This window comes from Bos taurus, chromosome 13 (genome assembly GCF_002263795.3).
Source record: "Bos taurus isolate L1 Dominette 01449 registration number 42190680 breed Hereford chromosome 13, ARS-UCD2.0, whole genome shotgun sequence".
NCBI lineage: Eukaryota > Metazoa > Chordata > Mammalia > Artiodactyla > Bovidae > Bos > Bos taurus.
In genome coordinates, this window is record NC_037340.1 from 66,129,950 (window position 1) to 66,145,631 (window position 15,682).

Sequence of the window (15,682 nt, forward strand, 5' to 3'; positions counted from 1 at the left end):
ACAGTGATGGAGCATGTTTTCATGTGCTTATTTGTAAATCTTCTCTGGTGAAGTACTGTAACAGATTCTTTTCCCCCTTCTTTTCCATATTCTACTCTCAGCTTCCTTTGCTCTTTTTATTTGGATACTGAAAAGCCATGCTTTGTCATGGATCAAGAGAAAGACTGGCAAATCCCATAAACCTCTTTCTTTAGAATGACCCTGGTTTTCTTCTCAGAGCTGCCTCTCCTCTTGGTTGTTGGAAGCAACACTCTTTTAGCTCCTGCACATGGTCTTGAACAATGATGTACTGACCCCTGGAGTTTTCTGGTGGACATTGACTCTCCTTAACTCTTCGAGGCTGAACCCCTTGCCAGCTCAAACTTGGGTTGATGCCTGACAGTAGGTATTTTGCTACTGGCTGGACAGGTTCAGGTGCAAAGCATGGGGAAATTCAGCGTGCTTGTGGATTCAGCTTGTGGATCTTCTGAGCTGACTGGTTGAACTATGTGTCAACCCACTGCTGCCAATTTTTGTAGACGTGGGACTGTGGAATCATGCCATTTTGGCTGAGTCCTATGGCTGCATATAACTCTCTTTGCATGGAGCAGAGCCAAGTAAAAACCTTCACTCACCCTTAAATCTGCATCATATCATTCTGTTCTACATAATGTATTACTTGGAATTTTTCTCAACCTACTTATGAGGTGTAGTCACTTCCAAACTGTAAACTCTTGAAGGGCAAGGAATAACCAGCACCACAATGTTCTGGGTACAGAAGATCTTTGATATAGTCTGGCGTGCCTATGGCCTCACTCACTCAGTTGTGTCTGGCCCTTTGGTTCCCCATGGACTGTAGCCTGCCAGGATCCTCTGTCCATGGGATTTCTCAAGCAAGAATACTGGAGTGGGTTGCCATCTCCTTCTCCAGGGGACCTTCTCAACCCAGGGATTGAACCCATGTCTCCTGTGTCTCCTGAACTGAAAGGTGGATTCTTTACCACGCCTACCACTTAACACACCCGTTAGCAGGTTAGCCTTCAGTTCTGAAAACTAATCATCAATCTAATCAGCCTTACAAATCTGTGCACCTACAGGTGTACCTATGGCTGATTCTTGTTGATGTATGACAGAAAATCACAAAATTCTGTAAAGCAATTTTCCTTCAATTAAAAAAATTTTTTTAAAGTTAAGTGCTTGTCTAAGTGCATCTGGATCCTTTGACATGGAACAGACCACTCACTTACTCCTCTGTGCCCTTACTAGACTTATTTAAACTTTTGTTATAGTCTCTGTGACACTTGATTAGCTGCAGGAACAGAGATTATATCTTTGTGGCCTCAGTTCCTAGGATACTGTCTGGAACTGTCAAGTACTTAGCAAGGCAATGCATGAATGAGTTAGTGGCAGAGTATGGCTAGAGCTAAATAAAAACAGGACAACAATAAAAAGGATACCACCATGTTTCTCAAATGCAAAATATGTGTTAGGTACTGTGTTCTGTGGCCAGCATTTATTTATTTAATGCTCTCAGTAGCTATGTAAAGTACTGGGTTGGCCAAAAACTTCATAACATCGTATGGAAAAATCCAAACAAAATTTTTGGCCACTCCAATAGATACAGCTATTCTCATTTAATAGATGAGAATACTAAGGCACGGAGAAGTGCAGTACTTTCCCGAAGTCTCACAGCTAGAAAGAGGCAGAAGTGGCACTGAACTAGGCATTTGATTATAGAATCTGCCTCAGAACTACTGCTCGCTTATTTAAATGCTGTTCCTTCCCTTACTGCTGCTCTTTTAATTGGTTTTCAAGGCTGATTATCTTAGTGGAGTACCTTGGGTATTTCTCCTCTATGCAGAAATACTAATATGAAAAAGAAGTTGAGGGAATTGATAACATAGATGCAGCCACTAAAAATTTTGTTGTCATAGAATTTGCATGGTGACAATAATCTGGGATAAGGTCAGAATACTTACACTTAGCAGATGCACAATGTCTGCTATGTGGCTGTGAATGAATGATTCTGTGGTTTCATCAGAAGGTAAAGTTCGGCTGAGAGAAGACAAAGATCTCAGGGCTGTCAGCTTCTCAAGTTCACTCTGAGTTTGTGGGAAAATGATAAAAACGCAACTCTACATTATAATCTCATTTGATAATTGTAAAAGGCTTTTGAAAAGCTTCTTGGAATGTTTTAAATGACATCTCATTCAACCCAAGATTAGCATTTTATTACAAGGAATAAAGAAGTTACAGAGGAATAACATTCCTTGTCCAGTGGCCCTGCCTGAGTTTGGGTCTTCATTTTCCCTCTCAGCTAGATTTTCCTAAGTACTCCATGATGGCTCTATGCACCTTTAGTCTGCATCTCCACCTACCTTCCCTGTTTGTGTGCTGTGTGCTTAGTTGCTCAGTCATGTCTGACTCTTTGCAACCCCATGGACAGACCTGCCAGGTTCCTCTGTCCATGGGGATTCTCCAAGCAAGAATACTGAAGTGGGTTGCCATGCCCTCCTCCAGGGGCTCTTCCCAACCCAGGAATCGAACCCAGGTCTCCCACATTGCAGGCAGATTCTTTACTGTCTGAGCCCCCAGGGAAGCCCTCCCTGTTTACTGTTTCTTAAAGGCGACCTCTAACACTGTTACGTCCAGCTCTCCTGATGTCATTAAAAATTCATTATTTTGAGTCTTTGTTTTCTATGAAAATACAAGTTCTGATTTGAAGAATAAAATCTTTTGTATTATTTCCTTTTCTGATTATAAAAGCAATATCTATCATACAAACTTTGAAAAAATAGGGTATTAAGAAGAAAGCAAAAGACACCAATAATTCTATGTATCATGAGAAAATCTCTTCCCGTCTTTTCTCCCCTGCATGTAGATGGTATAAATTGGTATAAGCCCTTTGGACAGCAAGTGGCAATAAGTAGCAATATATAGCAATGGCCTGATTTTCTATCACCTGGATTAGTAGAACAAGCCTACATTGGGTTACTCTGCTCCAGTTTTGTCCCCTTCTAGTCTATTCACCCAGCTATGACCAGTTTCATGTCATAAAATGCAAATTTGATCAGGTAACTCACTGTCTACTGAAACTCTTTTCAACAGCACCCATTAAAGTTAAGGCCCTTCTCAAAGTGACCACAGCTAACTTCTGCCATTTCATCTTCCACCTTGCCTGGTAGCATACTGAGTTTTAGCCCAGTTAAGTTTCATGCTGCTCTTTCTTGCTTTTGGGCCTTTCCGCCTTCTCAATTGTCTACACTTTTTGTTTACTGACTGAAATCTATATATATGCTTTAAGACTTAGATCATGCATTCTCTCCTGAAGTTGGGTTAAGTACCCTTCTAAGTGTATCCATAAACCACACGTATATATTGCTAACATGGTATTTGTGATACTGTGATAAAGTTGCCTTCTTACTCATCTATTACCCTGACGCTGTGGATTTAGGTCAGGGCAGGGAATGGGCTTTTTTTTTTTTTTTCCAATTCACTGCAGCAATCCAAGCACTTTATTAATTACAAAGAAATCCTTTAGAAAGCCCTACTGACGTGAAGTATAAAGCAAAGTCAAAGTCAAAAGTGAAGACCAACACTCTGGCTTTAAGTCTTAAAAAAATTTTTTTTACTGGCATTATACATAGAGAAAATATAAAACTTGTTGAATTTTCACAAACCCCAAACATCTGTGCACATATATTCAAGGGAAATGAAAACTGGATCTCAGAGAGGTATCTACACTCCCATATTCACTGCAGCATTATTCACAGTTAGATAGATGGCACAGTGGTAAAGAGTCTGCCTGCCAATGCAGAAGATGCAAGAGACATGAGTTCAATCCATGGGCCGAAAAGCTCCCTTGGAGTAGGAAATGGCAACCCACCCGGGACTCTTGCCTGGAGAATTCCATGGACAGAGGAACCTGGTGGGCTGCAGTCCACAGGGTCGAAAGGAGTCAGACACAGCTGAGCACACACGAACATGGAAGTAACCCAAGTGTCTGTTTGCAAAAGACAGAGACCTTGGACACTGCTTTAGATGTGCCAGGCTTCTCTGAGTTCATCAGACATTCTCTGACCCTTTCTGCCACAAAGCTGTTAAATGTTTCATTTCCTATTTCTGGAACGTGCGTGCGTGTGTGCTGTCACTTCAGTCGTGTCCGACTCTCTGCAACCCCATGGACTGTGGCCCACCAGGCTCCTCTGCCCATGGGATTCTCCAGGCAAGGGTTCTGGAGTGGGTTGCCCTGTCCTCCTCCGGAGGATCCTCCCAACTCAGAGATCAATCCTCCAATTTTAACTTCTCCTACTTTCTCCTATTCATTCCTTAGACTTGAGCTGAAAGGTTACTTCCTCAGGAATGCCTCCATTTACCCCCAGGTCAAGACAAATTCTTTTGTTATATGCTCCCACAGAATGAATGAATGTTTCACTTAAATAATGAATACTGCATTATTAAGTAGGATAATACAGATCTATAGTTACTGACCAAGAAATTTCTTTTTTCTCCCACTATCTCTGATGCGTGCTTTTCTATAATTACATGTATTTGTACGCACAAGAAAAAGTCTGAAAATACATACACCAAAATGTTAACAGAAATTATCTTAGGAGGAAAACTGCTAAGTCACTTCAGTCGTTTTCGACTCTGTGCGACCCCATAGATGGCAGCCCACCAGGCTCCCCTGTCCCTGGGATTCTCCAGGCAAGAACACTGGAGTGGGTTGCCATTTCCTTCTCCAATGCATGAAAGTGAAAAGTGAAAGTGAAGTTGCTCAGTCGTGTCCGACTCTTCGCAACCCCATGGACTGCAGCCTACCAGGCTCCTCCATTCATGGGATTTTCCAGGCAAGAGTACTGGAGTGGGGTGCCATTGCCTTCTCTGTAGAAGGAGAACTAAGATAACTTAAATCTTGAGAGGATTAGGGAAGATTAACCTATACCTTTTATTACAGTTTTCTTTGTTTTTATACGAAATTTAAAATTACTATAAACATAAAAATAATGTAGAAGAATATGTAAATATATTTATTATAAATACAAAAAATAAATGTAAAAGTATTGTGGATAAAGAATGCCACCTGCCATTTGAGTGAACAAACGGTGCTGTGCCTGTCAAGCCATCAGCCATTGGAGCTGCTCCGTACCTTCTCACACGCACTAAAATGATTAATTGGAAATGTCTGCTTTTGTAATTAGCAGTCCATCTTTTGGTGCTTTCACTACATAGTTTTTTTTCCCCATCAAAACTCCTTTTTATCCTGACTCCTCTCTTACCAACAGTCCCTCAGAGCTATCTGAAAGACTGTCATTCCAGTCCTTAGTGTTAGCCACTCAGTCCTATCCGACTCTTTGTGAGCCCAGGGACTGTAGCCCGCCAGGCTCCTTTGTCCATGGAATTCTCCAGGTAAGAATACTAGAGTGGGTTGCCATTCTCTTCTCTAGGGCATTTCCCAACCCAGGGATCTAACCTGGGTCTCTCACATTGCAGGCAGACTCTTTACCATCTGAGCCACCAGGGAAGCCCTTTAGTCCTTAGTAACACCTCCGAAAAAGCCGAACTCTTCATTTGCAGGTTATGCTTTTTTTTTTTTTCCAGTTGACAGTATACATTTAATCAATTTTATACCCTGTAGTATAAATGTTTTATATAAAAAATTTTAAGATATTTGGTAGATGAATAATTGGAATACCTTGGAAGATTGCTTGTTCGTACCTTTAGTTCACCATTAAAAAACTTCTGGATGGATTGGATCAGCTGCTCGACAACGACTTCACCGAGGGGGCCTTGGTGGGTCAGGTGTCTGGAGGTGTCTGTGAGGGATTCCCTGGGGAGTCCGGGGATTTCCGAGATGTCCGAGTCTAACGCCGAAAGAAAGACATTGGATGGTGCCTCTGTACTGTGTGAAGTCACACGGTTTAGTGGGGAGGACCCCTGGACATCAAGATAGATAGGTCCTGTTCTCACCCTTCCTATTTCCTCTGCAACCCGGGACAAGTCTCTTCCCCTCCTGAGTCTGTTTTCTCAATTACAAATCCAATGTTCTCCAGTGAGTGAGTGAAGTCGCTCAGTCGTGTCCGACTCTTTGTGACCCCATGGACTGTAGCCTACCAGGCTCCTTTGTCCATGGGATTCTCCAGGCAAGAGTACTAGAGTGGGTTGCCATTTCCTTCTCCAACGGCCTCCAATGTTCTCCAAGGCCCTCCTAAACTACAAACACCTTTAAGGCTGAGCTGAGGGTTATAAGAGCATGGGTTTTTCTAAGTCTGAGACTAGTTTGAATCCTGGATCCACCACTTACTAGCTATATGACATTCATTAAATTAGTCTGTCTCTTAGAAGCTTAGATTCCTCACCAATAAAACAGGGTTATTGTTGGAGACTGAGTGAGGTAGTACATACAGAAGACTTTCTCAGTATGTGGCCCACAGTAAGCACTTCAATGGTAGATATTCTTCTGTAAATCCAAAAGTCTTTGAGCCTGCAGTGACTAGAGCTTAAAATATAGTGGCCTCTTGTGCTGATGATCTCTTTCCAAGTGGAGCAGGTGGCTGAGTAAGTGCTTGAGGTATCTCCTTCTTGACCTGAGATATAGTGGGTTGGCCAAAAAGCTAGTTTGGGTTTTTCCATACCATCTTATGGAAACATCTGAACGAACTTTTGGGCCAACCTAATACTTTAACAGCACAGGTTCCAGAGTCTGCCTAGGCTCACATCCTGGTTCTGCCTCTTCTAGCTTTCTGACTTTATGCAACCTTAGTTTCTCTGGGCCTATTTCTACATTTCCAAAATGGGGATGATAACAACCTTCTTTATCGAGTGACAAGGATTCTGCTGGCATCATTTTCCTGTTCATGTAGTTTTTAAGATTATAAAATACACCAATTCTGTTTAATAAACTTTGCAGGAAAAAAGGAACACTCTGATACCAATTACAGTGATTATAAAATAAATATATCATGATTAGAAATTATACAATGTGACAATGTATATCTTATAATTGAGGAAATACAATAATTTTATTGCCAGTGAGGAACATAGCGTTTTCCTTTGGGCCTTCCTAGATTCAGGTCGTTTTATATCCTTGCTTCCTCCATTTCTGATACCAAATTTCTTATTCCTATTGGGTAAATAGCCTTCCTAGTTCCTCCCTAACACACCTATCAGCTGAGGGTTTCTCTACTTTTGTTCACTTAGTGGTTTCCATGACTACTGTCTTCTGTACATTTCTCCCACTTCCTGCCATGTGTCTGTCGTCCATTGGAAGCCTATGTTCCTGTTCACCCATGATCTTTGCACAGGCTTTCCTTCTGCCTGCTTGTTTCTTCTTCCTCTCCCCACCTTCCCTTCCTCTCTTTGCCTAGCTAACCCCTACTCATCCATCAGAGCTCAACTCCAGGATCCCTTTCCTGAATCCCCTTTGCCCATTTTGGCTAAGTATCCTCTGAGCTGCTAATAAACCTTTCTCTGTCTGCTCATTACTTCCTCCCCAACCCTTAATCACACACATTATACTGAGCTCCAATCATTTGTTTATAAGTACACTGTTCTATAGCTAGATCAGTGTTGAGAGAACAATAGGGCTTCAATAAATATTTGTTGAATGAATGTACAAGTGAATTAATGTAGTTCCTCAAACACACTGTAGCTGTTCAACTTTTTCATAGTGCTTACTACAATTTGTAATTACTTTGTTTGTTGTCTGTTTACTTTTTGGGGGTCATTTTCAAAAAGCACTATAATGTAAATCCTATGAGGGCAGGGATCACATTGGCCCTGTTCATTGTTGTATGCCCAGCAACTGGTCCTCAAAAAATGTTTGTAGTATAAATGAAAGATAGTTATGCTGTAACCCAATCCAGCAACCATCCACATCTACCTCTCCCTTCTCAGAATCCTTCTAGCACTTAGACTCTGTACAAGCCTTTAGGATGATGTTTCAGGACCAAGTTTAGATTTCTATATACCTAGAATAATATATCATCTCATTTTGCCAATCACATTCCAAGGTCCTAAAGTCAGGGACCAAATTCGCTGTCAAAATCTAGTTGACAGCTGGTCATCCTGAAACGTCACTCAACAAGAGATTCCCTGTTCCCAGCCCCACTCCTTTATCTTTCCCCCATTTCACCTGTAAGTTCAAGGCTACTTGGTTGCTTTTTAATATCCTCTAAGTTGCCCAGCTGCAAATCCACACTTCCTGAATCACTGTCAGAAGCATAAGGCATCACTATTTCTTCTCGACCACAGATCCTAGGAATGAAGAGGGGATTGGAAAAATTAGTTTTTCAGGACGGCTTCTGTCTCATCACTCAAGTGAAAGTTTAAATGTCCCCTTCTCAGAGAGGCATTTATTGATCACCAATCTACATTAAGTAGCTTCTCCCTACCCAGTCTCATATTTATTTGTTCATTTCTTGCATAGTATTTAATTATTACCTACAATTATCAAGTTTATGTGTGTTTGTTTACTGACCATCTCCCATCAGACTATAAACTCCACGAGGGAAGAAATCTTGTTGATGTGGTCACAGTTGTATATTTGATATGGGCAGAGTAAAGGGACAAAGTAGGTGATTAAATAGGTAATCCCACTAAAGAATCATAAGTAATGGAAAAAGTATGGGAGACCCCTAAGTTAACAGTCACTCTAGAAAGCAGGTTTACTTACGACAAAACCAAGAACAAAGCTGAGCAACAAAACTGTGCAGCAGGGAACTTTCCTGGTGGTCCAGTGGTTAAGAATCCACCTTCCAATGCAGGGGATGCAGGTTCCATCCCTGGTCTGGGAACTAAGTTCCTACATGCTGCGGGGCAACTAAGCACATGTGTTGCAACTAGAGAAGCCCTTGCAACCCAGCACGAGAAGCCCACTGACTGCAGCTAGAGGAGCCCCCATGCGTAGCAACTAAAGAAAGCCCACACCCTGCATCGAAGATGCAGCACGGCAAAAAAAAAAAAAACAACCACCACCAGAAACCTGTGCAATAGAAGCATGAGGTATACCCATGCACAAGAAAACAATAGGGGAATGAGACCCACATCCTGTCCAATGAGGTCAATGAGTTAATGATTCCTATTTCATGCTCCTCTGCACACACTAAAAAAGGGATAAGGTGACATTATACTGAAACCTGAGATGATTTACCATTTATGGTGTTCGTTACCATCTTTTTGCTCATTTTCACTGTACCATGACAGTCCCAGTTTGAACATGTAGAGATGAGAAAACTCCCCCACCTGATACAGAGGAAAAGGAGGAGCTGATGATGGAAGCTCGATGTCCACTAAAGAATGAGGGAGAAGGTGGTCTTCTCCCCCTCCCCACATTTCCTTTGAGTATAAAACTATAGGGCAGTATGTTCTGAGCCCTGCACCCTCCTGCCCATCTGCTTGTAAACCTCACAAGCATCCTATTCTAATAAATCACTTCTTATCTATAACATTGCCTCTCAGTCAATTCTTTCTGTGTTGAGACATAAAGAACTGGGGCTCTTTGGAGCCCCTGAAACATATTTCTGTGGTTTCATCCTCAGTACCTAACACATTGTCAGCCTCATGAGAAGTGAATGGATAGGTAAAAGATACTACTCCACTGATAAAAGAGACTGAGGCAGAACACTGCCCCTCTTTCAGCCCCCTTTACCCTTTCATACTTTTTCTTATCTCACAGTATCATCTATCATTCACTTATTAATGATATTGTATCATCATTATCCTTCTACTAAAATGTCTTAAATATTCATTGGAAGGACCAATGCTGAAGCTCCAATACTTTGGCCACCTGATGCGAAGAACTAACTCATTGGAAAAGACCCTGATGCTGGGAAAGATTGAAGGCAAAAGGAGCAGGAGGCGGAAGAGGGTGAGATGGTTAGATAGCATCACTGACTCAATGGAAATGAATTTAAGCAAACTCCAGGAGATAATAGAGGACAGGGAGCCTGGCGTGCTGAAGTCCAAGGGGCTGAAAAGAGTGGGACATGACTTCAGTTCAGTTCAGTTCAGTCACTCAGTCTGACTCTTTTCGACCCCATGAATCGCAGCACACCAGGCCTCCCTGTCCATCACCAACTCCCGGAGTTCACTCAGACTCACGTCCATCGAGTCAGTGATGCCATCCAGCCATCTCATCCTCTGTCATCCCCTTCTCCTCCTGCCCCTAATCCCTCCCGGCATCAGAGTCTTTTCCAATGAGTCAACTCTTCGCATGAGGTGGCCAAAGTACTGGAGTTTCAGCTTTAGCATCATTCCTTCCAAAGAAATCCCAGGGCTGATCTCCTTCAGAATGGCCTGGTTGGATCTCCTTGCAGTCCAAGGGACTCTAACAACAATAAACATGTAACTGAAACTTTAAAAGTGACTTATTTTCTGAATTAGATAATAATTTTCAAACACAACACAAATATTTTCAAGTTTCTGTGCTATTTATAATGTAAAATCTACAGATGAGATATATTTTTAAGTTTAATCTCGATTAACATTATCTCCAACATTAAATTTACTCAATAACAAAGCAATAAGTTAAGCCCTGGTTTGTAGCATTTGCTGACTCTATGGTACAAATATTCCATTTGCAGCCAAATCAAGCTACCAATGTTACTGGAAAGAGATGTGTAGTAGCACAGCATGATATAATATTTCCACCATTCATATACAGTAGATACAAGCTACCACAAAAGCACAGACAATGGTAAAATAAAGGAAAATAATTAGGAAATGATGAATTTTGTTTTTAATATACTTTATTTCATTTTAAGTATATATAATTTAATTCTTCTAATATTTAACAACCAATTTGCAAAATTCCCCTCACTTATATATTTTTTACTTAGGTGGCTTCCCTGGTGGCTCAGTGGGTAAAGTGTCTGCCTACAATGCGGGAGACCTGGGTTTGATCCTTGGGTTGGGAAGATTCGCTGGAGAAGGAAATGGCAACCCACTCCAGTACTCTTGCCTGGAAAATCCCATGGACTGAGAAGCCTGGTAGGCTACAGTCCATGGGGTCGCAAAGAGTCGGACATGACTGAGTGACTTTCCCTTCCCTTCATAGTTGATTTAGGGAGAAGGCAATGGCAACCCACTCCAGTACTCTTGCCTGGAAAATCCTGTGGGCGGAAGAGCCTGGTAGGCTGCAGTCCATGGGGTCACAAAGAGTTGGACTGAGCGACTTCACTTTCATTTTTCACTTTCGTGCATTGGAGAAGGAAATGGCAACCCACTCCAGTGTTCTTGCCTGGAGAATCCCAGGGACGGGGGAGCCTGGTGGGCTGCCGTCTATGGGGTTGCACAGAGTCGCACATGACTGAAGCGACTTAGCAACAGCTGCAGCATAGTTGATTTATGGGCTTCCCAGGTGGCACTAGTAGTAAAGAACACATCTTGACAATGCAGGAGGCATAGGCATAAGAACCTCAGGTTCCATCCCTGGGTCAGGAAGATCCCCTGGAGGAGGGCATGGCAACCCACTCCAGTATTCTACCCTGGAGGGCCCCATTGACAGAAAAGCCTGGAGAGCTACAGTCAATGGGGTCACAAAGAGTTGGACATGACTGAAGCAACTTAGCATGTATGCACATATAGTTGATTTACAATGCTGCGTTAGTTTCTGGTGTACACCAACGTGAGAGAATATATAGATATATACAGAAAATATATTTTTTCTCATTCTTTTTCATTGGTTTATTATAGGATACTGAATACAGTTCCCTGTGCTATACAGTAGGACTTTTCAGTTCAGTTCAGTCGCTCTGTCGAGTTCTACTCTTTGCAACCCCATGGACTGCAGCACACCAGGCTACTCTGTCCATCACCAACTCCTGGAGCTTGCTCAAACTCATGTCTATCGAGTCAGTGATGCCATCTAACCATCTCATCCTCTGCTGTCCCCTTCTCCTCCTGTCTTCAATCCTTCCCAGCATCAGGGTCTTTTCCAATGAGTCAATTCTTGGCAGCAGGTGGCCAAAGTATTGGAGTTTCAGCTTCAGCATCAGTCCTTTCAATGAATATTCAGGACTGATTTCCTTTAGGATTGACTGGTTTGCTCTCCTTGCAGTCAGTCCAAGGGACTCTGGAGAGTCTTCTCCAACACCATAGTTCAAAAACATTAATTCTTCAGTGCTCAGCTTTCTTTATAGTCCAACTCTCACATCCATACACGACTACTGGAAAAACCATAGCTTTGACTAGACAATTTGACTATTTCAAATTTGGCAATTTAAAAAAAGGCACCAGAGATCCAATTGCCAACATCCCAGTAGGACTTTGAGGTTTATCAAAATTTCTGAGAAAATTAACAGTTGACTCTCACAAGCCAGTATGAGGCTTCAGCACACCACTGGTTGTCTTAGTATTGAGTTGGAGGAGTTTTTTATATATTCTAGATCAGTGCTGTCCATTAGAATATTCTGTGACAATGGAAATGTTCTATATGCTCTATAATTGTGCACAGTTCAGTATCATCTCCACCAGCCACATGGGGCCACTGAATGTTTGAAATATGGCTAATACAAATGACAAACTGAATTTTTAATTTTAATTAAATTCAAATTAAAATATCCACATATTTAATCGCTAGTATACCATACAGTAGCACACGACCAAACAGAGAAAGAACTGACTCTTCCTTGTTTGGGACAGTAATAGATGGTAATATCCAGGACACTAATGATTGTAAAAGTTATATCGCATTGTGAATACTTTGTGTTCGTAACAGTTAAAAGCAGATTATAGTCAGACTGTCCCGGTTAACATTTTTAAATTTTCTTCTCTATAAAATGGAAATATTAATAGTACATATCTCACAGACTGGGGATGAGCAGTGAATGAAACAAAGTATATGGAGCGTTTAGTACGCTGTCTGGCTATCCCGTAAACGTTGAATAATCTGAGTTACCTAATTAATAAATTCTTAGACGAGTCACTTCCATTGGGATTTATATTCTCCTCACACAAAAGTATGCAGATCGGTTTAAAAGTAACTTATAAGTCAGTTACTAACAACCGAAACAATCTTCAGGGAAAGCTGCCATAATTTTCTTATTTAAAAAAAAAAAAAAACCCGCAAACCGCTCAAATGTTGCCGGCCCTTTTCCACCGGACCCTTTCCATTCCTTTAAAATCGGCCGGGTTGCAGAGAGACGACTGAGTGACACTGCGACCGACCAATCACAGGAGGCCCCGTCTCGGGCCCACCCCTGAGGCCTTGTCCAACCGCCTGCCGGTGCCTTCCGGAATGGGACCGTTGCAAGGAGGTCGGTTCCAAGTGGGCCGGGGCGCGGGGGGGAGGAAGCGGACCTGTACGCGCGGGCCGTGGCGCACTGCGTGCTCAACACTGTGCAGCTGGTGAGCGCCGCCCTGCCCAGCGGAACGGCGGGGACTGACCTGTGCCTGGAGCCCATCCCAGCACACGGGGTCTGCCGCGAGTTCCCGGCGTCCCCTCCGGAGCCCTTTTGGAGCCACCTTTTCGAGCGGAAGTCCGCCTGCGGCTCGGGCCCTGGTGGGACCTGCTCGGAGGAATGGCGCTGCCGGGTGAGGCGTTGCGCAGGGCTTGACAAGGGGGTCCCGCGGCCCACACGCCTTGGCGAGTGGGCCGTCGCCCGCGAGGGGCTAGTGCTGGCCATTCGGGGGGCGGCCAGGAGGGTTCCTCTTCCCCTGCGGGGCAGGGGCATGAGCTCAGGCTCTTTGGGGGTCCGGCGTCTGAGGGGGGGCTGGCCAGCAGTTGGGACTGCGGGCGAGTGGAGGAGAGGGTGGCGGTCGGTACGGCGCGGGCTACGGGTCCCCCCGAGACCCAGTCGGGAACCGCAGCCGCGGAAACCCGCGGTCTGGCTTCACCCATTCATTTGACTCGCGCCGGCTTCCGGGCCAGGTGGCCTAAGAGTGAGCTTTTGGCTAAATCGTCCTTTGGACCATAGTTTCCTGTTCAGTGAAAGGGGTTAGAAAATCACACCTCTTTGAGAGTTTACGAGCGTGAGTTCTGAAGTTAAGATGTCTCCGGGTACAAACTTGCAGTCTGCCACGTTTTCGTAAAGTGACCCTGTGCAAGTTACTTAACTCCTCTGCACCTCAGTTTCTCATCTGTTAAATAGGTTAGTCTCGTAAATTACAATGGGAGTTAAATGAGACCATCTCCCTGCATAGTGTAGAACAGTGCGCGGCAATCAGTAAGCACTCAGTAAACTGAACTATATTGCCAGGTATTGAGAGGACACTGCAGGATGCAACCTCGTGTAGTCTCACAGCAACTTGGGAAATGTGTACTATTTTATTATTTCCACTTGACAGACGGAATCTCAGAGAAGACAGGTAACTTGCCCAAGGTAACAATGAATAAATCTGTGGGCTCACTGCTCCATTATTTGACAGGTTGAAGATAATAGAGTTCCTGCAGTTTGATTCTCAACTAGTTAACCTGTCTTAGGGCAGGTAACTATTTCTGAGACTCAGTTTCTTTGTCTGTAAAGTGCACAGACTAGGGTATTGTGAGGATTTAATGACTAAAGGCACACAGAGTTCTTTTGTATTGTGTGGGCATACCAGGCACGTGTTAAGTGCTCAGATTACAGTCCCCAAAGATGTAATATCATTAATATCGTTGATATGAGGTGGGAATATCAGGACACTAGCACAAGTGCTATGTTAGAGGAACTTGCAGTCTAGCTGGGAAAATGCTGGTCATAGTTTCTAGATCTTAATGTACTGAGTACATGCATGTATTCAAGGCACTGGGTCAGCATTAGTATCTGGATCCCTCTTTTACATCTTTACACGTATCAGCAATTCTAATTGAGTTCTAGCCAGACTCCAACCAGTTGGTCCCCTGGTTTAGACCACCACCATCTTTTTTCTTGAGGTATGGCTGTGGTCTCCTGACTGGTGTCTCTTTTTCTATCCTTATGCTATGCTAAGTCACTTCAGTCGTGTCCGACTCTGTGCGACCCCATAGATGGCAGCCCACCAGGCTCCTGAGTCCCAGGGATTCTCCAGGCAAGAACACTGGAGTGGGTTGCCATTGCCTTCTCCAGTGCATGAAAGTGAAAAGTAAAAGTGAAGTCACTCAGTTGTGTCCAACTCTTAGCGACCCCATGGATTGCAGCCTAACAGGCTCCTCCTTCCATGGGATTTTCCAAGCAAGAGTACTGGAGTGGGGTGCCATTGCCTTCTCCGGTTCTATCCTTGCTCCTCTGTAATCTCAGCACAGTATTGTTTGTTCTCAACACAAAGTTCCTGTTAAAATGTAAAACAGATCACTCCTCTGCTCAAAATTTTCTCAATGAAAGCCAGAGTGCCCATAGGGTCGTCCGGGTTTGACCTTTGCTGTGTCTGTCACCTTGTCCTACTTCTCACCCCTTGCTTAATCCTCTCCAGCCATGTCCTCCTGGCTAGTGCAGACGGGTCTCTGTACTTGCTTTTCTTCTTGGGATAGTTTCCCTCTGGATATCTTCATGACTTTCTCCCTCTTTTCCCTCAGGTTTATACATAATATCTCTATTTCTTAGTTAGGCCTTCAGAGGCTGCCATGTTTAAAGTTGCAGCTCTTCCCAGATATCCCTTATGTTCTTTATTTTTCTCCACAGCACTTTTCACCTTCTAAGATGATGAATAATGTTTCTTAGTTTTTTTGTGTCATGTCTTTTCCCAGTAGAGTGTAAGTTCCATGAGGTTAGGGATTTTTGTTCCGTTTCATGTTGTATTAACACCA

At 43.2% G+C, this 15,682-nt stretch overlaps 2 protein-coding genes across 9 annotated transcripts in view; one reads left to right on the top strand and one right to left on the bottom strand.

The window, feature by feature from the left end:
- MROH8 (maestro heat like repeat family member 8) overlaps window positions 1-14,128 on the bottom strand; it is a 60,372-nt gene extending 46,244 nt beyond the window's left edge. For 3 of the 5 annotated variants that reach the window (XM_059893039.1, XM_059893042.1, XM_059893041.1), the window contains exons 1-4: window positions 12,878-13,035; window positions 8,114-8,235; window positions 5,698-5,843; window positions 1,959-2,081 (exon numbers count right to left, since the gene is read on the bottom strand). In XM_059893039.1, coding sequence (XP_059749022.1) covers window positions 1,959-2,081; window positions 5,698-5,843; window positions 8,114-8,210 — 366 coding nt within the window. In that variant the 5' untranslated portion in view covers window positions 8,211-8,235; window positions 12,878-13,035. The other 2 variants (XM_015474290.3, XM_059893040.1) reach the window with 2 other exon arrangements.
- RPN2 (ribophorin II) overlaps window positions 13,207-15,682 on the top strand; it is a 54,589-nt gene continuing 52,113 nt past the window's right edge. For 2 of the 4 annotated variants that reach the window (XM_025000709.2, XM_025000710.2), the window contains exon 1: window positions 13,207-13,235. In XM_025000709.2, the coding sequence (XP_024856477.1) occupies window positions 13,217-13,235 (19 nt within the window). In that variant the 5' untranslated portion in view covers window positions 13,207-13,216. Of the gene's footprint in view, window positions 13,236-13,461; window positions 13,513-15,682 lie in introns of those variants that run through there. The other 2 variants (NM_001034604.2, XM_005214778.5) reach the window with 2 other exon arrangements.